The 19893-nt window shown below is 51.0% G+C and overlaps 1 protein-coding gene across 1 annotated transcript in view; it reads left to right on the top strand.

Annotated features, from left to right (window-relative positions):
- Nucleotides 1-10947, top strand: part of PCBP3 (poly(rC) binding protein 3) — a 41972-nt gene extending 31025 nt beyond the window's left edge. The window contains exons 10-14 of the mRNA XM_009891394.1: nt 1455-1533; nt 2292-2351; nt 5984-6036; nt 8985-9154; nt 10911-10947. Of these exons, the coding sequence (XP_009889696.1) occupies nt 1455-1533; nt 2292-2351; nt 5984-6036; nt 8985-9154; nt 10911-10947 (399 nt within the window). The remainder of the gene's footprint in view (nt 1-1454; nt 1534-2291; nt 2352-5983; nt 6037-8984; nt 9155-10910) is intronic.
- Nucleotides 10948-19893: the final 8946 nt, after the last annotated feature.

Here is a 19893-nt window from a genome sequence, read left to right as displayed (position 1 = left end):
CATTCCTGGGTTTAATTTGGTAGAAAACAGGAAAGTTCTTAAATTAAAAAACAGTGGGATGCCTGGTCCTGCCCGGACCTGATTGTGTTTTGTCAGGAACCCGTCATAGCACGCCCTCAGCTTATTTTCAATGCTGCACAGGGAGAGATGTGCACGTGCCTCTTCTCCTGGGGTGGTGAGGCCTCTCCCCCAAGCCAGCGGAGGCCAGAAGTCCTCACATCTCTGCCAAGGCAGGGCTCCCTCAGGTACCCCTCCAGGGACTTGCAGGTGTTTCACCTCCCCACTATCTCCCTTCAGTCTCTCCCCTGATGTGCTCAGCCCCTTGGGTCTGCTCTCTCCAGTGCTTTCCCCTCACTGCTGCTGGCCAGACCTTCCTGTGCTCCTTCCCCAGCCATGCTGCAGGAGCAGGGAGGTTTTTAAGTATTGTTTCCCCCAAAATGTGGAAATATTAACTCCTGCCTCTTCCTCACTGGGGAGGGGATGGATGAATTGAGCAGTTTGCATTTGGGGGATGATGCAATCCTGACAACCCTCTGAGCACCTGTGAAATCACTGAGTAGGAGGTGATAAAGACCCTCCCTCCTGCTCCCTGCTAGACTTCAGCCCAGTTTGATTTGTTTTCTTTTGTTTTATTGTTGTTTTTATTTTCTACTTTGGAGCAGTAAAACAGAGCACAAAATGTATTCCAAACAAACTCCTCTCTATGCAACTCCTTCTTGATGGGGCATAAATAGCTACCCAGCACATGAAGGGATACAAGGATCTGAAATACCTACTGGTCATGGCTGAAGCCCCTATTTCCCCATACTGCTAACGGGCTTGCGCTCATGACAAGCTGGCATCAAGAGGCGCAGTTTGTCTGTCTCCCAGAGGTGTTTCCCATCAGAGGCACAGCACGAGAACTTTTGCTGCAGGGGCATGTGGTCCTGATGGAGCACAAAGAGGGTCTTCTGGCTGCTGGCACATGATGGCCACCAGCCTGACAGTGCCTTTGAGATTGCTCCTTTACTCTAAAGCTACCATGAAGCGAGCAGCAGCCTCTGGTCGCAGGTTGCAAAGCCCCAGGGGAGAAGGCAGTGGCTGGAAATACTGTAGGCAGGAGCCCTGCCACTGCTGCAGGAGCCAGCCATTCACTGAGGCGGCCGCTTGCTCGCGGTGAAGGACCTGTACTGTCTGAAGAGGGGTGGAAACTAAGAATGGGCTTCTTGCTGGTATTGTACTTCAGACCCTGACCAAGCACTTCTGCAAAAGATTTGGGCTTTATTGCGTTTTACCCAGGCCAAGTCCTTCTGCAAATGTTTTTGCCATGTCTCATCATGGCTTCCTGGTTTGTTTTTGGTTTTTTTTTGTTTCTTTTTTTTCTTCCATTATAATTTTGTTCTTGATTTTTGGTGTGACTTGTTGTACTCTATGACAATAACCTTCTTAGCTCTAATGTCCCTCCTACCCCTCAGCAGTTGACCAAGCTCCACCAGTTGGCTATGCAGCAAACCCCCTTTACTCCCCTTGGACAGACCACCCCCGCTTTCCCTGGTACGTACCCACACGCCCTTTCTAGATATCCTTCTCTTCTTACCTGTAGAGTTTCTCTCTCTTTCTAAACTCATGCTATTTAATGGAAACAAGCAGGGCAAGTAAAATTGAAGTTGCAGTGTCCACGGGGAAAGGCTAACAGGGAGACAGGACAGATGTTTTGGGGGTTACGGTCCTCACAGGCAAGCTCTCAGCTGTTAACCGTGTACGCCTGGACTGCTCCTGTGAAGCTATGCTTACCTTGCTCCCAGCTTTGCTGGCTTTCCCACCAGAAGCGATGAGTGCCAGTCCCATCCTTCCCTGCCCAGAGGAGGTAGCATCCCCTGCCATACGCTGATCCGGACCCTGGTGGTACATCCCCACTTTCCCAGGGGTAACGGCTTGGCACCAGCCAGGGATGCTGCAACAACATCTGCGAGGAGCATCGCTGAGCCAGGCAGGATGCTACCCCTGCACTGGGGAGAGCGATGGGAAGGAGCTGCGGCCGCAGGGAGCCGCGTGGACGGGAGGACAGCCAGACGTGGCATGGCTCAGCAGCCTCGTCCCCAAGGCTGGTGTTTTCACAGTGACTTGGGAAGCAGATAGAGCACAGGGGATGGAGATACTTAAAGTACCTTTGTTTACTTGGTCGTCAAAGTGCCAGTTGGAAATGCCTTTTCTGACAGTATGTTCATCATATTTTGAGCTTCTAGATGAAGTGACATTGCTTATCTCCTTGAAGGCAAAAGCATTAAATCTGTTTCTTCTTTGCTCTTCAGGAGAAAAGCTGCCCTTACATTCCTCCGAAGAAGCTCAAAATCTGATGGGCCAATCATCAGGTAAAACACAAAGCTACAGGGAAATCAGCAGGCTTCTGTTGAAATATATTTCTTAAATAGGACTGTGCCGTTGTTGTGCTCCTAGATAAACTGTGGTATTTGTGGAGAAGACTTTCTTGGTGGGCAGGGAGAGACCAAGCAGCACTGTGCCTGCCATTCTCCTTTGTAAAGCATGTCAAAAGAAAAGTGCCTGGAGTTTATTGCCTAGTTTTTTTTATGTTTGTGTATAACTGCCATCCGTGTAATGGAAAGACATCAGAGTCATCACCCTTGTTCTTTCATTTAATTTTGCATAAACTTTGCTCAGAAACAGGAGAAAAATTCCTGTGGGAACAGAAACAAGACAGTTTTAGCCATCTCCAAGCCATTCGGGGTGAGCTGCATTTTTAGTGGGACAGGACCCTGAGGAGCCAAAGCATGGCTGTAATCTTGGAGAAATTTTGATGTCAAATATCACAGAACTACAGAATTACAGAATGGTCAGGGTTGGAAGGGACCTCTGGAGATATCTGGTCCAACCGCCCTGCCAAAGCAGGGTCACCTACAGCAGGTTGCACAGGATGGTGTCCAGGCGGGTTTTGAATGTCTCCAGAGTCAGAGACTCCACCACCTCTCTGGGCAGCCTGTTCCAGTGCTCTGCCACCCTCAAAGTAAAGAAGTTACTCCTCATGTTTAGATGGAACTTCCTAAGTTTGTATCCATTACCTCTTGTCCTATCACTGGGCACCACCGAAAAAACACTGTTCCCATCCTCCTGGCATCCTCCCTTTAAATATTTATAAGCATTGGTAAGATCCTCCCTCAGTCTTCTTTTCTCTAGACTAAAAAGACCCAAGCCTTTCCTCGTAAGAAAGATACTCCAGTCCCCTAATCATCTTTGTAGTCCTTTGCTGGACCCTCTTCAGCAGTTCCCTGTCCTTGAACTGGGGAGCCCAGAACTGAACACGATAGTCCAGATGCAGCCTCACCAGGACAGAGTAGAGGGGGAGGATGACCTCCCTCGACCTGCTGGCCACACTCCTCTTGACGCATCCCAAGATGCCATTGGCTTTCTTGGCCACAAGGGCACATTGCCGGCTCATGGTCATCCTGTTGTCCACCAGGAGTCCCAGGTCCCTTTCCACAGAGCTGCTCTCCAGCAGGCCAGCCCCTAACCTGTATGGTTACATGCATATTCATCCACATTTGCCAAATGTGCTTATATTTTATAACCTACTGTTGTTTAGAGGAGTTATCCTGAGACCTAGTGGCTCACAGGTGATGTGAGTCAGACCTCTCCTGGTGCTCCGCGGCCAGCCAGAGTGCATCACATGCATGCCTCAAAAGAGTCTGGAGACATCACCTCACTATGAAAGCAAATGTAGCCCGAGTAAATAGACCCCACAAGACTATAGCAAAAATAGATTTAATGATACCAACTTGCACATCTTTGTTTTCTGCGTGCCCTGTTTTGCCTTTTGCAATCACGCATGGCGCTAATCCCTCCCTGGCTCAGCACATGGATTCCTCCCATTACAGCCGTGGGGACTGCATGTGCGTATCGGAGGGGGGGGATCTTGTATGCTAAAATAAATAATCTCCAGGTGTTGGAGAAGGATGCAGCCATTTCTTTATGGCCATCGTGATGCATGGGGTGATGCAGTGCCACGGCTTTCAGCAGCAGAGAGGTGAGGACACCTGTGCCCTGGGGGACATGTCTTTGTGTTAGGTGCAGTCCATCTGTCCCTCGACTTTGAGAAGGCTTGGCATAAAAGACAGCCCTGGGCTGGTGAAATGTCTCTTCTAGTGCAGTGTGCTGTAAAGTCAGCATTAAGCATTGCCCGCTGTTTAAAACCTGGGCAGGAGCTGTTTTGTGCAGGCTTTGGCATTAGTACACCCAGCAGAGGTGAAGGAGGGTGAAGGGCTGCTGAGTGGAGGATTTACATCCCCATCTGCTGCATTTCCCCTCTTCTGTGTGCTCCCAAGTGAAAAATGTGGTAAAGAGACCTCCTGCAAGCAGATGCCTGCATGATATACTCAGGTGTTGCGTCTCTGTAAGGCAGGTGCAGCTGGGAAACTGCATTTTGGAAAGCATAGGAATCATGCAAGAGCACATTGGAGATACCTGATATTCTTCTTTCTAGGGGTAATGCTGAAATGGGATTGCAACATAAATCTTCGCTTTAATATTTTAGAAATCTTGTTTTGACAGTGCTGGTACCCAGACAGACATCAGTTCAGACCTGCTGGGTTTTAAAAGTTATGTGGCTGTTGCTGGAAAAACTGGAGGGGAGCTCCTCTTCTGCTGTGTAGAGGGCCTTGATGGAAATGCAGACCAGCAAAACTTGGCCATTGCTTGGAGGAGTTGCTTAGCGTGGTCAAGGCAGTGGCATAGTGCCATGCAGCATGAGGGAGCCCTGCTGTATTGGGTGACTACGAATTCAGTGCTGCTGCTGTCTTGTGTTGTAGCAGCCCAGCACTTCCAGTCTTCTTGTACTTCTTTTCTCCTCACCCGCCTATTCTGCACAAGTGTCTTGGACTCTCGCACACACTGCTCTTAGCCTTGCTTGATAGTTCATATCATATGGATAAGGTTGTGGGGTTTTTTTTGTAATTACTGCAAATTCTGTTAGCCACCAGACTGCAGACATCTGCAAGATATCTGTCTTGCAGATTTGCAATAGGACATCCCTGCTTCAGGACTGAGGTGAAAACCTCAGTGAGGTGAAAACCTATGGAAACCTATGGGAGAGGCAGGTTTTGACCTGGCCTAGGAGTGTTATGGCATGCTTTCCTCTTACCCATGGAGCTGCACACACAGGGTAGTCTGCTGACTCCAGCCTTTCCCACCATGGAGGAGAGTGCCCTCCCTGGTGCAGGAGAGGCTGGGAAGAAGCGTATTGTTGCCTTCACTCCTTGCCATGTAATTTTGTAGGGAAGCAGGCTTTAAATCTCCATACTGTTTGCTGTGCTTTCCCTTGGGAGTTACTCCCTTGGGGCACCATGAGTCCTGGGCCCAGGTACCATGCACGTCTTAGCAGTCTGGCTTAAATTCAGTGTGTTAAGTCTGTGGGGCTTTAACTTACAAAGTACTTTGCAGCCTGCTCTGTGCTAGCACTGCTGGATTCCCCCAGGAAACAAGTTTTGTGGCAGCGAGCTGCTGTCATAGCTAAGTGGTTCTGTGCTGCTGTGTCCAGAGGGGGCTGAAGGGAGTGTGGACAGCCCTTCCGCTGGCAGGCTGTCTGCCTCTAGGGTTGGGATTCCCAGCCAGCAGGCTGGTTGCTGCTGTGTGGAGGAGGGAAGGTGCTTTTCCCACCTCTGTCAGACCCTCTCCAGCAATGCTGCAACCTTACGCTGTAACGCACCCTCCTCTGAAGCCATTCCCAGTGGAAGTATGGAGGGTGGAAAGTGAGGAACTCATGGGGGGCACCTGCGAGGCCAGCTTGAGGAATGCAGGGAAAGTTGGCACCCAGCTCCAGCAGAATCAGGTAGCAACCATCTTCCTCCTCCTTGTACCAGAGTGTGTGATCCCCTTCCCCTCCCAGCCCTGGAACAGGATGCAGCCTTTGCAGTGTTGACTGTTGCAGGAAAGCAGCAGAGCTCCACCACACTGCCTCTGCAAGCTATAACCATTTTCCCTTGCATATGCCCAGGTTTGGATGCCAGTCCCCCGGCCAGTACTCATGAACTCACCATTCCCAATGATGTAAGTAAATCCAAGTGCTTCCTCGATATGTGTGTGCGTGTATATATGTATATATATAAGTTGCGGGCATATGACTGTTAAATATGGTGCCCCTTTACCAGGTTCACTCATGCTTTGTGCAGTCTGTTGGAGATCAGCCTGCAGCATAAAGCACTCCTTGGACTTTACCCCATCGGTAGCTTTCCTAGGTACAATCCTCCTTAATGATCCTTTTCCCTTTCCAAGTGAACTCAGTGCTCATGAAACATGCCCAGTTGACAGCACTGGGAAGGGGAGAGAGTTCCTGAGCTGGCCCTGATTAAACTATAATTGCTTAGCCTAGCACTGACAGATCTGAAATGATGTTTCAGCTCAACTGTAGTTACTGGGGGGGTTGAAGAGAAGGTAAGCAAATACTGTTTCTGATGCCACAAAGTGCCACACAAGCATCTGAAGGATGGTGCATCTCATCTTAGTACTGGTGGCAGGCAACTTTTGGGTCTTATAGAAGGAGGCATTGTGGTAAAGTGGATGTTGGACTGGGATATTTGCTGGGAGGAGCCTGGAGTCACTCTGGGTATTGGGTGATGCGAGGAGGGTGCTTGGGTATGCTCAGGTGGGAGGAGGAGGGATGGAGAGCCCAACACAGCTGGCACCTGGATCCAAGGGTCTCACTTGCTTCTGGACTGGCCCACTGGTTCCATGCATTGATAGCCAACCTGCACTCAAATCAGGATCAGGGCAAGTGGCCGCATGGCTTCCAGTCTCTGTCCCTGTCTCCATCACCTTAAAGCACCTTCAGCCTCATCAGGAGTTTCTGAATTGGGTCTGGCAGCTGTTGCCACTTCTTCCTGCTGTTCACTAACACACGGGAGGGGCAGCAAGCCTGGTTGCAGCTGCTGGGCACCTCCACTCCTCCGGGATGCATACCCAGGCCTCCTTCTCCCCAAGAGATATGGCAGTAAAACAGCTTCTGAGCATCTGCTGGCTGAAACCCTTGGAGATGCTTCACCCCAGGGCCAACCACTATGGAAGGGCTCTGCAGAGGAGCCTGTGGGAGATGGAGGCAGGGCTGATTGTGGGCCTCCTTCTATCAGTCCAGCGAGAACCCCTCTCCAGGAGGCTGCAGGGAGCTCTGCAAGCACTCCTGAGGTTGGAACAGCCCCATCTGTGGAGCGTGGGGGACCGTGGCCCTGGCAGCAATGACAGCATCTTCAGAATCATTAAGCAACCCCTTGCAAAGCGGCCTTTCCTCCCCTTTAATGTGTTGAAGGACCTGCCATGGGATCTGGGAGCACTTAGAGCTCAGCGCTCATCAGACCTGCGCAATATTAAATGTCATCACCCGCATCTTTCTACCTGCTGAAAAATGCCTCCTTAGCTCTGCCTCCTGTTGTTTTGAAGGCTCTCAAACACTCCCTGCCACCTTCCCTGGAAGTGGAGGACAGGTTTGGGTTTCTTAAAGCAAAGGGTCTACAGGTTTTGTTTTGTGGTTTACATCAGCTTGTGGTTGCACTGCAGCTCAAGGAAATCTGATTATATCCATCTTGTCGCTCCTCTGACTGACAGGAGAAACTTGAATGCTGTGCAGAGATGCTTAGATGTTGCTGAACATCTCTCCAAATAGCTTTGGCTCCCTGGATTTCTCCAGCAGTTTCCTGGATGTAAGGGATTTTCATTTGCTGAAACACCTCTGTGTTATTTCTGCACTGTGAAGACCACGATGGGTGATTATTGGGCTGAACATCCCACTGCAGCCCCTGAGATAGCTGATACCCTTCCAGTTCTGCAGTGGTGTATATATTCAGGTCCATATGCGAAAAATCCCATGGTCTGACAACAGGACCAGGGAACATTTGGAGGAGTAGTTGTATCCACTTCTAGTCTCCACTTCTACAGTGACAGAAATCCAGCAGCTGCCAAGATGAACGTCCCACATATAAAATTCCCAGGTGCGACCTTGGAAGGAGCTTAAATGCTGATGGCCAAGAAGGGCATGCGGAAACACCTCATGCTGTGTTTGTAAAGCTGGACATCTTGGCATGTGTTACCAAGCTGCAGAGGTGCTTGGGGGAACCATAGCTTGATGCACAAATGAGCGAGAGCAAAGATGAAGACCATGAGGAAATTCAAGCCATTGAGGAAATTCAAGCCACTGACGACCACTGAGGAAATTCAAGGGATGGGCAATTGAGGAAATTCAAGCTTCCAGCCAGTTCAAATTTTTTCACAAGAGTGTGAAAGACATATTTTTAAGGAGGATTCTCTTCTGCTGGTGCCACAGCCATGTGGTGCTCTCCTGTCAATGATGCGCATGCCAGCGAGCCCTTGCTTTGCACCGAAAGAGCTGAAGGGGGTAACAGAGGCAGTGAGGGTGTCCCAGCAGGGTAGAAGAAGCGTGGGATGGGGTGAGCAATGTGAAGTTATCAATGGTGTGTGGCTGCACCAGCTGATGAGGGGGCTCTTGGGGTTGGGCTGTCCCTAGGAAAGGTGGCAGGCTTGTTTTCTTCTGGTATCACATCCTGTATAAACACCTTCAGGTCTGCTGTGATTGGCAAGGGGATAAGTGCGGAGCACAGTCTGAAACATGACTTATTCCCATCCTTGCAAAACATTGACCAATTATTAGACCATGAAAATTATAATTACCAAAATGAGCCTGTTATAACACCTCGCCCTTTTTGAAGCCCTCTGAGACGCTGGGCATCATGTGCGGATAATTGAAATTTGCCACCCAAGGAGGAGGGCAGGGCAAGCTGCTGGACACGTCCTGGGAGGACTGTGCTCACGTGCAGGTGGGATTCACCCATGGGCTGTCCCTCTCCTTTTCTCATGAGCATTAAGGTCACTCATGCCCCAGGGCAGAGGGAGGAAGGCTTCTGGCCAGAGCCATGCAGTTGTGCTCACATCCCACCAGTGACTGCCACAGCTGTCGCTTCTCAGACGTTCCCTCCGTGCTTTTTTTCTAGCTAATAGGCTGCATAATTGGACGCCAAGGGACCAAAATCAATGAAATTCGGCAGATGTCAGGAGCACAGATCAAAATCGCCAGCGCCACGGAAGGGTCATCGGAGCGCCAAATTACCATCACAGGAACCCCTGCAAACATCAGCCTTGCTCAGTACCTCATCAACGCCAGGTGAGACCCCCTGTCAACCTCCACCGCCTCCTGCCACAGTCAAACCCATCCTGCTGGCGTGGTGGGAGCAGCATTCGCTCCTGGCACTGCAGGTCAGGAGGGGCTTCCTGAGGCCATCTGGGATGGATGGTGGCTTGCTGAGACCTCTGAGCGGGGACCACATGTCACCAGCAGGACCTCTCCCCCCAGCTGGCACTTTGGCTGGGAACTGGGAGCTGCTTCACTGCCAGTGGAGCGGTCGCGGGTTGCGCCGGTTGCCTGCCCACCCACCACCCTCGCTTGTGGATTTTGCTTGTGGGTAGGCAAAATCACCACCGTCTTTCTCTGTGGACGAGGCAGGGGATGGGAACGGGCATGGGGACGGAGCTGAGCCAGTGTTGGGAAGGCATCACTTGGGACCTGCTCACTGGGATCCGAGCATCGCTTACTGCCACCTCAGAGTCTCTTCCATGTGCTTCCAGGCCTCCCAAAGGCTTTCCTCCATCCAATGAAAATAATCAGTCCAATAAATGCAAGACATGGGAATGGCCTGATCGCTTCCTTTTCATGCTAAAAAGTTTGGCGCAGCAGGACTTTGCAGGGGCCAAGCGCTCCCAACGCCACCTCTGTCCATGTCGTGATGCTGCCTGTGCATGGCGGGGTGGGGGGAGGTTCAGCAAGGGACTGCAAGTGGAACGTACAGGGGAGGTGTAGCTGGAGATGGGTTGGGGACCAGCTCCGTGCCAGCGGTGAGCCGTGTCCACGGTGCTCACACAGACCTGTTTGCCTGCGCCTATGGACTCGTGCACGGGGAGCTTAAGGGGAAGCAGGGCCTTTTGCTGGCTTCGCGCCTGCCTGGCCCAGCTGTGCAAGCTGAGGCCATCCACCCATCTGTGCCCTTCGCCGTGGGCAGAGTTGGTGCCGCACCAACAGCTGCCGACAGGGTCCTGAGGACAGGGTGCTGTTGACGGCGACTCCGACGTTTGTTGGCAAGTGGGCTGGGAGCATCGGTGAGGTCTGTATGTGCTTTCTCCTCCTTGCACCCAACCCACCTCAGTCCCAACCCTAACAAACCTCCACCATCCCATCCTGCCCTGTTGCCCCTCTGCCCACACCCGTGGCACCTCTCCAGCCGCTCAGGAGAGGGATGGGGCCAGCCCCACACCTGTGGACATGGCCAAGCGTCTTTCCCTGCAGCTCCTTGCCAATCCCCCCCACCTCTTGAGACAAGAGACAAAGAAAAGAAAAACGAGCAGCTCTTCGTTACTGGGAAGGGCTGGCTGAGCTGCAGCCTGTGCTGTGGCAGAGGCAGAGATGACCTGGCAGCAGGCAGGATAGGGCACAGCTCAGCCTCTCCCATGGTTTTAAAAACCAGAGCAAAACAAAGAAGCTAGGGGAGCTGGGACATCTGCCTGACCTCTGTGAGAGGGATGCTGGTAGAAGTGAAGCCGTGTGATGGGATGTCTCCTGCCAGCACACCTGGTGGGTGGCACCTCTGCCACAATGTGGTGCCAGGGATGGCACCAGCAGCAGCGAGGAGAAGGCAAGGCAGCCAGGCATTGAGCTGGCTCTATGCTCCAGCTCCCTGCGCCCTCCACGGGGTCCTCCAAGCCCCATACACTCAAGCCACTCGGGGATGCTCTGCCCCCAGTTTGAGCGGGGTGTAGGCAAGAAGAGAAGTGCTGCCCTGCAGGGTCTTCGTTTTCTTTTCTGCTCCAGTAATTAAGTGCTTGTTTTTGTCTCCCCCCACCCCTCTCTCTGCCCCTGTCTATTCTAGGCTGACGTCTGAGGTCACTGGAATGGGCGCACTCTAATTTCCACCCACCATCCTCCACTCCGCACCACCTGACCCTCTCCAGCCACGGCACTCCACCCAGCCTGTACTGCCTGTACATTTACCGTCTTCCCTTTGCCTCCACAGATCTCTTTTCTTTACTAACGAATATATATATATCTATAAATACGCATATACACACACTGGAACATTTCTTTACAAGTTCCTTACGGTGCTCCTGAGGCTGCTCCCAAACTCTTTGGTTATGGTCCTTGTTTTCAGTGTACGGTGTTATTACTTCATCTGCTTTTCGGGGGACAGGGAGGGGGGTTGGGTTTTTCCCGCTGGTGAGACTTCAGAAGATGACAGGGTCTCTAGTGTCAGTCTAGCATAGCTACTTACACGTTTGAGTTGACATTGGCAGTACTTGCTGTAGCCTATGGACATGTGACACCACCCAGAGCTGTGTGTGCTTCAGAGTACTTACTTTGGTCACCCTTCTTCCTTTGATGCTCCCTCTTTGTTCCTTTGCTTGTCCTGGCTCACCTTTCCAACTTCACATGCCTGCCCTCATGGTAAAGCGTAGTTTTCACCCCGTGTTATGTGGGAAGCAGAATGTGCGTGAGCCAAGTCAACATGCCTGCACGGGTTCACCCACAGACTTCTCTCTTTGCAACATGGCAGGGTCCAGACAAGCCATTTTTCATTCTAAACGAAGCAAATCTCTCTCTCTCTCTCACACACACACACACATACACACACACAAATGGTCCTCTTTTTTAACTTATGATCAACTGAAAGTGGGAAGAATTTAGCTGTACAGGATTCACACCCCCAGGGGCCTTTGAAAGCACTCTTTTGACAATCCCCATGAGCAAAACCTTTGGACGATAGCTCAGGAAGCTCTGTGAGCTGGCTGTGTTTGTCGTTGTTTGTGTTCAATAAATGTCTGTGCAGCTCTGCTACCAATGGGCTCTGACTGTTCTTCTCCTGGGTCACCCCACCAACTCCAGCCCCATCCTTCCCTCTGCATCCTTCCACACCTTTTTGGCTGCTTGGAGGGAAGGTGGGGGTTGTATACAAAGGTTCATTACTATTAGTATTATTATTATTATTTTTATTATTATCAGCAGCATCATCTGCATCATCATAATTTTTAATTTTATTTAGAGAAGGTCCCAATGACCGATGCACTTCCTGAATGATTCTAAGCTTTCTTTTTTTAAAAGGGAAGGTACTTGGCTTGCATAATGCTTTGGTTTTCCCTAAGATTAATTTATAAGTTACGGTGTGATAACAAACATCTTTCACTGTCTCCTTGTCTGGGCAGATCTGCCATGTCTGTGTCCCACACCCTTCCCAAGACCCTCTATGGCCAGTCCTGCCTTCTCCCTCCAGGCTTTACTTCCCTCTTCTACCTCTCAAACAGGAAAACAAATATATTTTCCATCTGTGAATTTCCATATGGTACATGTTTTTCTTGTATTGCAAATGAAAGAATCATGATGCACCATGTCCCCAAGCAGCTAAAGCAGCCACATGATAGATGTGTATACATGTACATGCTGGTCTGTAGCACATGGGAAATATATTGTTTTTCCAGGTGGGCCCCAAAACTTCATGGCCTTTCCCTCTCTTCCACCCCTAGTGCCAGCAGGCACCACTGGCAGCTCCCGTCTCTTCTCCTGCCGGGATGCTGGACCGCTTCTCCTCCTGTTGGCAGCGCTGACTGCTCAGCACTCACACAGGGCTGCGATGGGGACCCTGGGTGATGCCACTGCATCAGTGGAGCCAGGGATGGGCAGTGGGTTATGGTTTCCAGCTCGGCATCTGGCAGAGATGATAGCATGGCTCAGAGAGGGCAAAGGGAGTGAGTTTACTTGACCAAGACAGCCTGTGCCTGCTATCTGCGTGTATCAGGCAGCATCATCACCATCCCTTAGAGATCCATTCCCCCAGCCCACTGCTGGCAAAGTTCCAGAAAGGTGGATGTGGCTGCCATCCCCTGCTGCTAAGCATCAATGATTTGCTCAGCCTAGGTGTCATAAAACCCATGCGTGCTCAGATCTCTGGAGCATTTCAAGCCTCTGCGTTTAAAGGTGCTTCCAACTGCTTCATAAGATGCTTTGCTGCTCATTCCCAACATCTTGCTCTGCTCTCCCGGACAGTTTGAATTCAGCTGTGCCTTTCAAGTCGTGCAGTAGACAAATATGCTCAAGCACATCCCCTTACTCCCCATCCAGGGGAGCACAGATGCTTTGGACAGTGCTATGGTGATTCAGGTGGAGGCAGTAACCTCCCCTGGCAGCAGCCCCTCCTTGTATTTGTGCTGATGCTGGAGGAGGGGGCTAGCGCAGGCACCAAAGGTTGCCTACCCCAAGTTGCTGACTGGCCAGAGCACGCACAGAGCCACCTGCCAAGGTGGTAAGTCAGCCGTGGGAAACTGGCACTCCTCCTCCTCTCCTGTTCCTTACTCTGGTCTAGCACAAGCATTTTTCCTGTTGAAAGAACAAAATATCTGTGTGTGAGACTCAGTTTGAAAATAACCACCTGTCAGCCTGCCAAAGCCACCCCAGCAGCCTGGGTGCTGAGCCCGGTGCACCTGCCAGCCAGCAAAAACTCCACATCCCACTGCCACCACCCTTGAAGCAAAGTGATGGCAGCCAGTGGCCAGGGGTCATGCCACCCTCGAAAACAGATGGTGCATAGAGAGAGCCAGCCCATCCCACCGTGGTTCAGCTCTCCCACAGGGCTGTAGGACAAGCCGGAGCATGAGATCTTGTAGTTGATGGAGGCACATGGAAAGCAACCAAGGTGCATGGCAGGAGCATCCTGCCTCCTTTTGCGCTGCTTTCTTGTCACGCAGGAGCACTTTGAAGTTCTGGCACACGGGCTGCAGTCAGAAATCATCATCAACAGCATGTCAGCCAAGACTGAGAAGTCCATCACATGCCAACACATTTGTGGGGTTCGTACATCTGTTAGGCGCTTATGTCCTGAGAAAGGCAGGGGACCTTAATAGTGTGATAATTGCAATGAATGTGGAAATGGCTTTGCACAGGGACCTGCAGTTTCTGCAGATTGCAGCTGTCCTGAATGTCTTTGCTGTGTCTGGGCTGTGCTCCCCACACTATTCCCCACCTCCACTGAGACAGCGCTGCCCAAAATAGCAAACGCCAGATACAGGGTCTGCCAGATGCAACTGAGCTCAGCAGCTACTAGAGAGGAGGAGCAGACTGCAGCAATACTTCTACACCCATCTCCATGCTACTGAACCTGCAGATAACATGCCCTTCTGGGTACCATCCCCATCCCAGCCCGCTGCAATGTGTCTGTCACCCAGCAAGCCTGTGCCTGCCAGTAAAGCCACCGCAGGAATTGATAGTGAAGGAGGGGAGGTCAGATACAAGCATTGGTCTGGCATAAGGCAGGTATCCGAGCTGCCTGTAAAGCCACATGCTGCAGCAAGGACCTGGCTTCATGGGAGTGCTCTGGGGAATGGTGCACAGGGCCACAGGGGAGCAAGGTACCATCCCAGCAGTAGTGGCCACCTTACAGCAATGCTGCATCCTTGCAGCCTCGACTGCTGCTGAAATGTGCCATCCTGGAGGTCAGAGCACAGGCCTGGGTTTTGGCGTCTTCCCATGGCATTTCAGCTTGCTTTATCCAAATGTTGTCTGCTTGTTTGATCATTGAATCTTGAGGTATGTCCGAGGGACTTGAGCAGGCAGGAGGAGGCAGCAGCTGAGGAGCCTCAATGTACCAAACTGATTACAATTCTGCTTTTTGCTCTGATACAGGATGCTTTTATTTTTTAGCTCTCTGGCGACCATTTCTAATAGAAAAAAAACAACCACTTGAGCAACTCTAGCTGGGAAATGCCAGCCCTTCTGCAAACGAAGCCAGGGGTTTCTCAAACTGGGCATGCAAAAAATGATAAATCTATGCCAGGCCCCTACAAAGCAAATGCTTATTCACCTCCAATTGCTCAGGAATCCTGTCCTCAGAGAAGGGAGAGATACAGCCTGGCCTGCTGCCTCTCCCCTCTGTGCATTTAGGTTTTAGAGGGAGTGGGAAGGAGTTGAGCCCTTCACAGTAGGGCTCGAGAGCGGGGAGCCTGTGGAAAGCATGAGGTGGGATGCTGCAGGAGAGGGTGCAGTGAAGGAAGCAGTTGCACTGGCGTGGACGATGCATCCCTACTTCTGAGATTACCTTTGACTTTGTGGTTTCTCTTTGGGATCACATTTCTCAGGTTATTTCGCAAACTGAAAAAAAAAAAAAAAGAAGAAAAAAGAAAAAAAAAAGAAAAAAAAGAAATGAAACTGCTGTGTTATGTGGGAAACTAGGAGCTTATCCATTATCATCTGGGCTTGAGTGAAGCCTGGAAAAAGACGTGTTTAAACAATTGCAGCATTTCCTGGGATCATGTTGATGACAACAGTGATAACAACAGAATCACAAGGAATGTATCAAACTTGGCTTTGATATCTTTGGTATGGCTTAAAAGGAGATCTGCTGTTTTCTTTGGAAGGAGCCTCAGTGTTTTGATTTTACTTGTGATATGTCTTGGGTTTGCATTTTAAATGAACTTAAAATGCTCCAGTAATGCATCCACATCCATGCCACTGGGAAAAATATATGCACATCTCTAATATTGGAATGAATATTCAACATAAGGCGAAAGTCCTAGTTAATCAACAGAATAGCTTTAATGCATTCCTTTTCTCTCTCAAAGCAATGCATTTTATCCAGACAGAATGATTCAACATTTCTGGAAGTAACCGACCCAGAATTACTCAGTCAAACTCTTTGGGAATGCAGTATTTTGTGGGAAATTATTACTTTGGCCGGAAAGTATTGGTCAGATGTCTCCCCTTGCCCTCAGAGCACAGTGGCTTTCCATCGGAGAGGGGCTGGCAGAGGTCTGCGCTTGGCCTCTTGGGTTTCTGCTGAAGGTCTCCACTCCCCCTCATATCCTTCCCAGGTCATGCTCCCATGTATTGTTATGTACTTTTTTTCCCTAGACTGTATTTGCAAATCTAGTACATAATGGGGTTGAAAATAATAGATTGCTTCCCCTAAGGGAAAGTGACTTTCGTCAGGGAGACTCTTAAATTTAATACTCTCTTTTAGTTGTAATTCAGATTTTTTTTATGTATTCATGTTAGTCACTTTTAATTATGCTAATTTCAAGCTTATGGTCCATTAGCAAGGGTAATTTCACCCCTCCAGTGCTGGCAGAGGTAGGGTTTCTGGGGGATTGCTCTGTGCTGTGGAGGCGATGAATCCTTAATTTCATTTTCTCCTTGGCCACAGGGGTAGAAGGATGGTGTGGGCTTGGCACAAACCCTTTCTGACACATTTCTCATGCCGTTTGCAGAAAATGAGAGCCCAGCAGCCCATCTCTCCTAACCCTGCCTGGCTGCAGCCCCCAGCCCCGGAGAGGCACCTTCAGGCTGGTCACTAGGTGTCCCCCTTGACCAGCTTTTTGCATTCAGCCTGCTCCAATCAGGGCGTGGGCAGCACTTGGATGTTCGGTGCTCCACTCTGCTTGCAGAAGACATGCCACGCTGCTGGACATGAGAATGGAGTGGGTATTTGTGTCCTCCTCACCGGTGACCAGCGGTGACATCCACCTAGCAGGCAGCTGGCACAGTGTCCCACTGCAGGAAGGATCCAGGAGTGCTGGGACCTGCATGGAGAAACCCTAGCCCATCTGGGCAAACACTTATGGCTAGCAGCTCCCTTGGCCATGGATATCCCCATGTTCTATGGTTATACTGGTTGCACCAAGGGATGAGGTTGGTAGCACAAGCCCCCACCTTATGCTGGCCGAAACCTATTCGGTCTTACTGGCCTGGTGTTTTGCAACAGAAGGACAAAGTTTTGCTGGAGAGGTCCCCAGGATCTCCAGTCTTCTCTGTACCCAGGGAGGTTGGCATGTGCAGGCAGGGAGGGCTGTGCTTCGGCTCACGGCAGGAGCATCTGCAGCTGGTGTGAGCACAGAGCTCAGGGTGGAATGACTTGCAGAAAGGTCACAGTCTTGGTGCAATTACCCTGCTCCCATGATGGATATCATGGGGAGCTGGGGCTCTGCTGAGAGGGTTATTTTTGCTTTCCCTTCAAAAGAAGTGCAGCTGTGCATCTTAATCCGCTGTGCTATGCATCGAGTCCCAGGCCTCCATCCAAAGGGTAACGTGGCAGTGACTTTTAGGAAGTACTGAATGTACCAGATGTGGAACTCCTTCAACTCCAGATGCGCAGGCCCCCTACCGCTCCGCCTCAGCACAGTTGTCCTGCGAAGAGGAACAAGAGGGACCAGATTGCTCAGAAAGCATCCCACAGACTAAATCTAGCCAAGTGCAAAACCAGACTGGCTCTGGATTCCCACACCCCAGTTTAGGCAGTTTAACTGCACGGATGTCTCTTCCCAGAAATGATGCTTGCGCCGGCTCTGCACATGAGGAACAAAAACAGCTAGGAGATGAGAGAGATAAAAATGGAGTAGCAGGAGGAGGCTTGGTTTCTGTGCCCCATGCTGAACCGTGGCCTTTTGCTGATTTAAAACATGTGTGCTGTTTCTAGAAGGAACTGCTTTGATCCCGAAAGGGAAAGCCGGGATGTGCATGAGGACTAGAGTATTTGAAGCACTCTGGACTGCTGTATTCTGGTTCCCTGCGGGCAGCATCTTAGTGGTATTATTTATTCTTAGAGGAAAGCCTGTGTCAAGAGCATATGCATCTGGACCAAAAAGGGGACGAGCAATGCTTGGCTCTGGAGCCTCTCTGGGTTTTGATACTTCTGATGAGACTCTGGGGTGCGGGATGCTCCAGGGAAGTGCATGCACAGTGGTGTGCTGGTGGCGGGCCGCCAGCCAGCTGGCAGCATGGCTAACCATGAAGAGCTCAGGGACAGTGGGCTGGAGGGATAGAGCAGCATTAGTCCTGAATTCAGGGTTGCATGCATGGTGTAGGGTCGCCCCACAATGGAAATCCAACAGGATTTCCCAGTGCAAAGGAGAGCAAGACTGTTTCATGACGTGCTCAGCCTAAAGCTCTCATTTAGTGGTGTGGGGTTCTTCATGGAAGAGGTCCCACCCAGACACTGCAATGACATAACCGGGGTTGTTCCCAAGGGATGTTGCTTTGTGCTACTCAGCACACAGCCATGCTCCCAAATTTCTTATGGGAGTGCAGCAGAGGAATAGTCTGCTGCTTCTCACTGCTTATAAAAAGCCAGTTAAAGATGCAAACGTGACACCCCAGAGAAACCGCCATCTCTGTGTTTAAAACAAATTTTCAGTTGCATACTAATATTTATTTTCTTGCCTCAAGTAGATTTCTCCTCCAAATATTTCAGGCTGAAATGCAGTGATTTCAAGATGCGCTGTATGGTGCAGCACATCTTTAAATGTAGCAACGCTCAGAGAGGTTTTTTGAACTGAAAAAAAGCATTTGCTTATGTGCATGTTATTGTGTACCTGGAATGCAAAATTCAGCCTGTGATGCTTGTCCCTGCTGTGCTTGGAAAGCCTGGGGCTGCGTCACCCCAGCTCCTTGTTACCCAGAACATGAGCAGGATGTGTTTTTTTTTTTTTCCCTTAGTGCAACACCAAGCACAAAACCTACTCACAGGCTTTCTGTGGTTCACAGGCAGAGGTGGGGCAGGGGTGTGCACCCTTCCCCAGTGCTCCTCTCCCAGCTGCTGGCTCCTGCCCATCACCCCCAGCCCCTTGATGCACTCACTCTTGCCCATCACCCACAGACTTTGCTGCCTGGCCTTATGGGGGCTCAGTCACCATTCTCACAGCCACATTTGCAGGACAGAGAGAAGCAGGCGGGTTGGCAGGGCCAATGCTCAGCCCCAGGACAGCCCACAGCATGCAGTATGGGGTTGTAGCATTTTCCCTGCACAAAGCCTGTGGCCCTGATACATTCAGATGGCTCCTCTGGAGCTCCCAAAAAGCCATTCTCGGCACCCAGTAAGAGCCCACAAGGCAAACCTACAGCACGGCGGGTGACCACCTCGGCTCTCCTGGCAGCTCAGGGTTCTCACATAGGATGTGTTTGGGTGTGAACGCCAGTGGCAAAGGGATGTTTGTGTTGGTGTAGTAGAGCTCAGCTTGGGCATGGCTCACCCCAGGCTTCAGGGTGCGAGTGATTTCAGCATCGTGCTGGAGAGTTGCTCAGGGTGTTGTGTGGGGCCACATGTCCACGTAGCCCAAGGCATGGCTGGGGCTGGGAGGGGGAGGCATTGGTGTCGGAGCCTTGGCTGAGCCCTGATCATCTCCCTTGATTGATGCCCTAGCTCTCCAGACCCTGATCTACATGGGAGGAACACATTCACCGCTTGACCGGAGCACCTCAGCAGACGTGGTGCCAGTGGCTGATGCTTGAGTTCCCCCCGAAGATGCTGCCAGCTTCCTGTGAGCTTCTCCCTCTCCTCCGTGGCACCCTTTGGGCAGCTGCCTAAAGCCCCCTGCCCATGGCTGCACAGACCCTGCCCTTCTCGGCTGGGGTATGGGGCAGCGGTAGGACTGGGGGGGCTTGAGCAGCAGCTCTCAGAGGGACAGCAGCTTGCAGTCACCGTGCAGCAGTATCTTCTTCTGCAAGCATTTCCCCATTGCCCCTCTCTGCGCTTCTTTATCACCTCTCACTCTCCTGCCACTTTTCAATGTATTTCGTGGCTTATTTGTGCAATTGCAATAAAGCTTTTGTTGCTTGAGGTACCCTCCATGGTTAGTGGGAGGAAGTTGGGGTGAGAGCAAAAAGGGGGTCCCCAGTAGGTGCATAGGTTGCTCAGCGGGCACAGACATGGCTTGAGCAGAGGGGCACCCACATAGAGGGTGGTGGGATGCTGTGGGGTGGCCCAGCAGCGCAGAAGCCTCTGTCACCTCAGAAGGGTTAACGGGGCAGCTCAGCCCACACAGCCAGTGAAGCAAACCACAGCTGGAAAAAGGGCCTCAGAGCCCTGGCTCTGCTCTGCA

Source organism: Charadrius vociferus, unplaced genomic scaffold (genome assembly GCF_000708025.1).
Source record: "Charadrius vociferus isolate BGI_N301 unplaced genomic scaffold, ASM70802v2 scaffold69, whole genome shotgun sequence".
Lineage (NCBI taxonomy): Eukaryota > Metazoa > Chordata > Aves > Charadriiformes > Charadriidae > Charadrius > Charadrius vociferus.
This window is presented reverse-complemented; position numbering and strand designations above follow the sequence as displayed.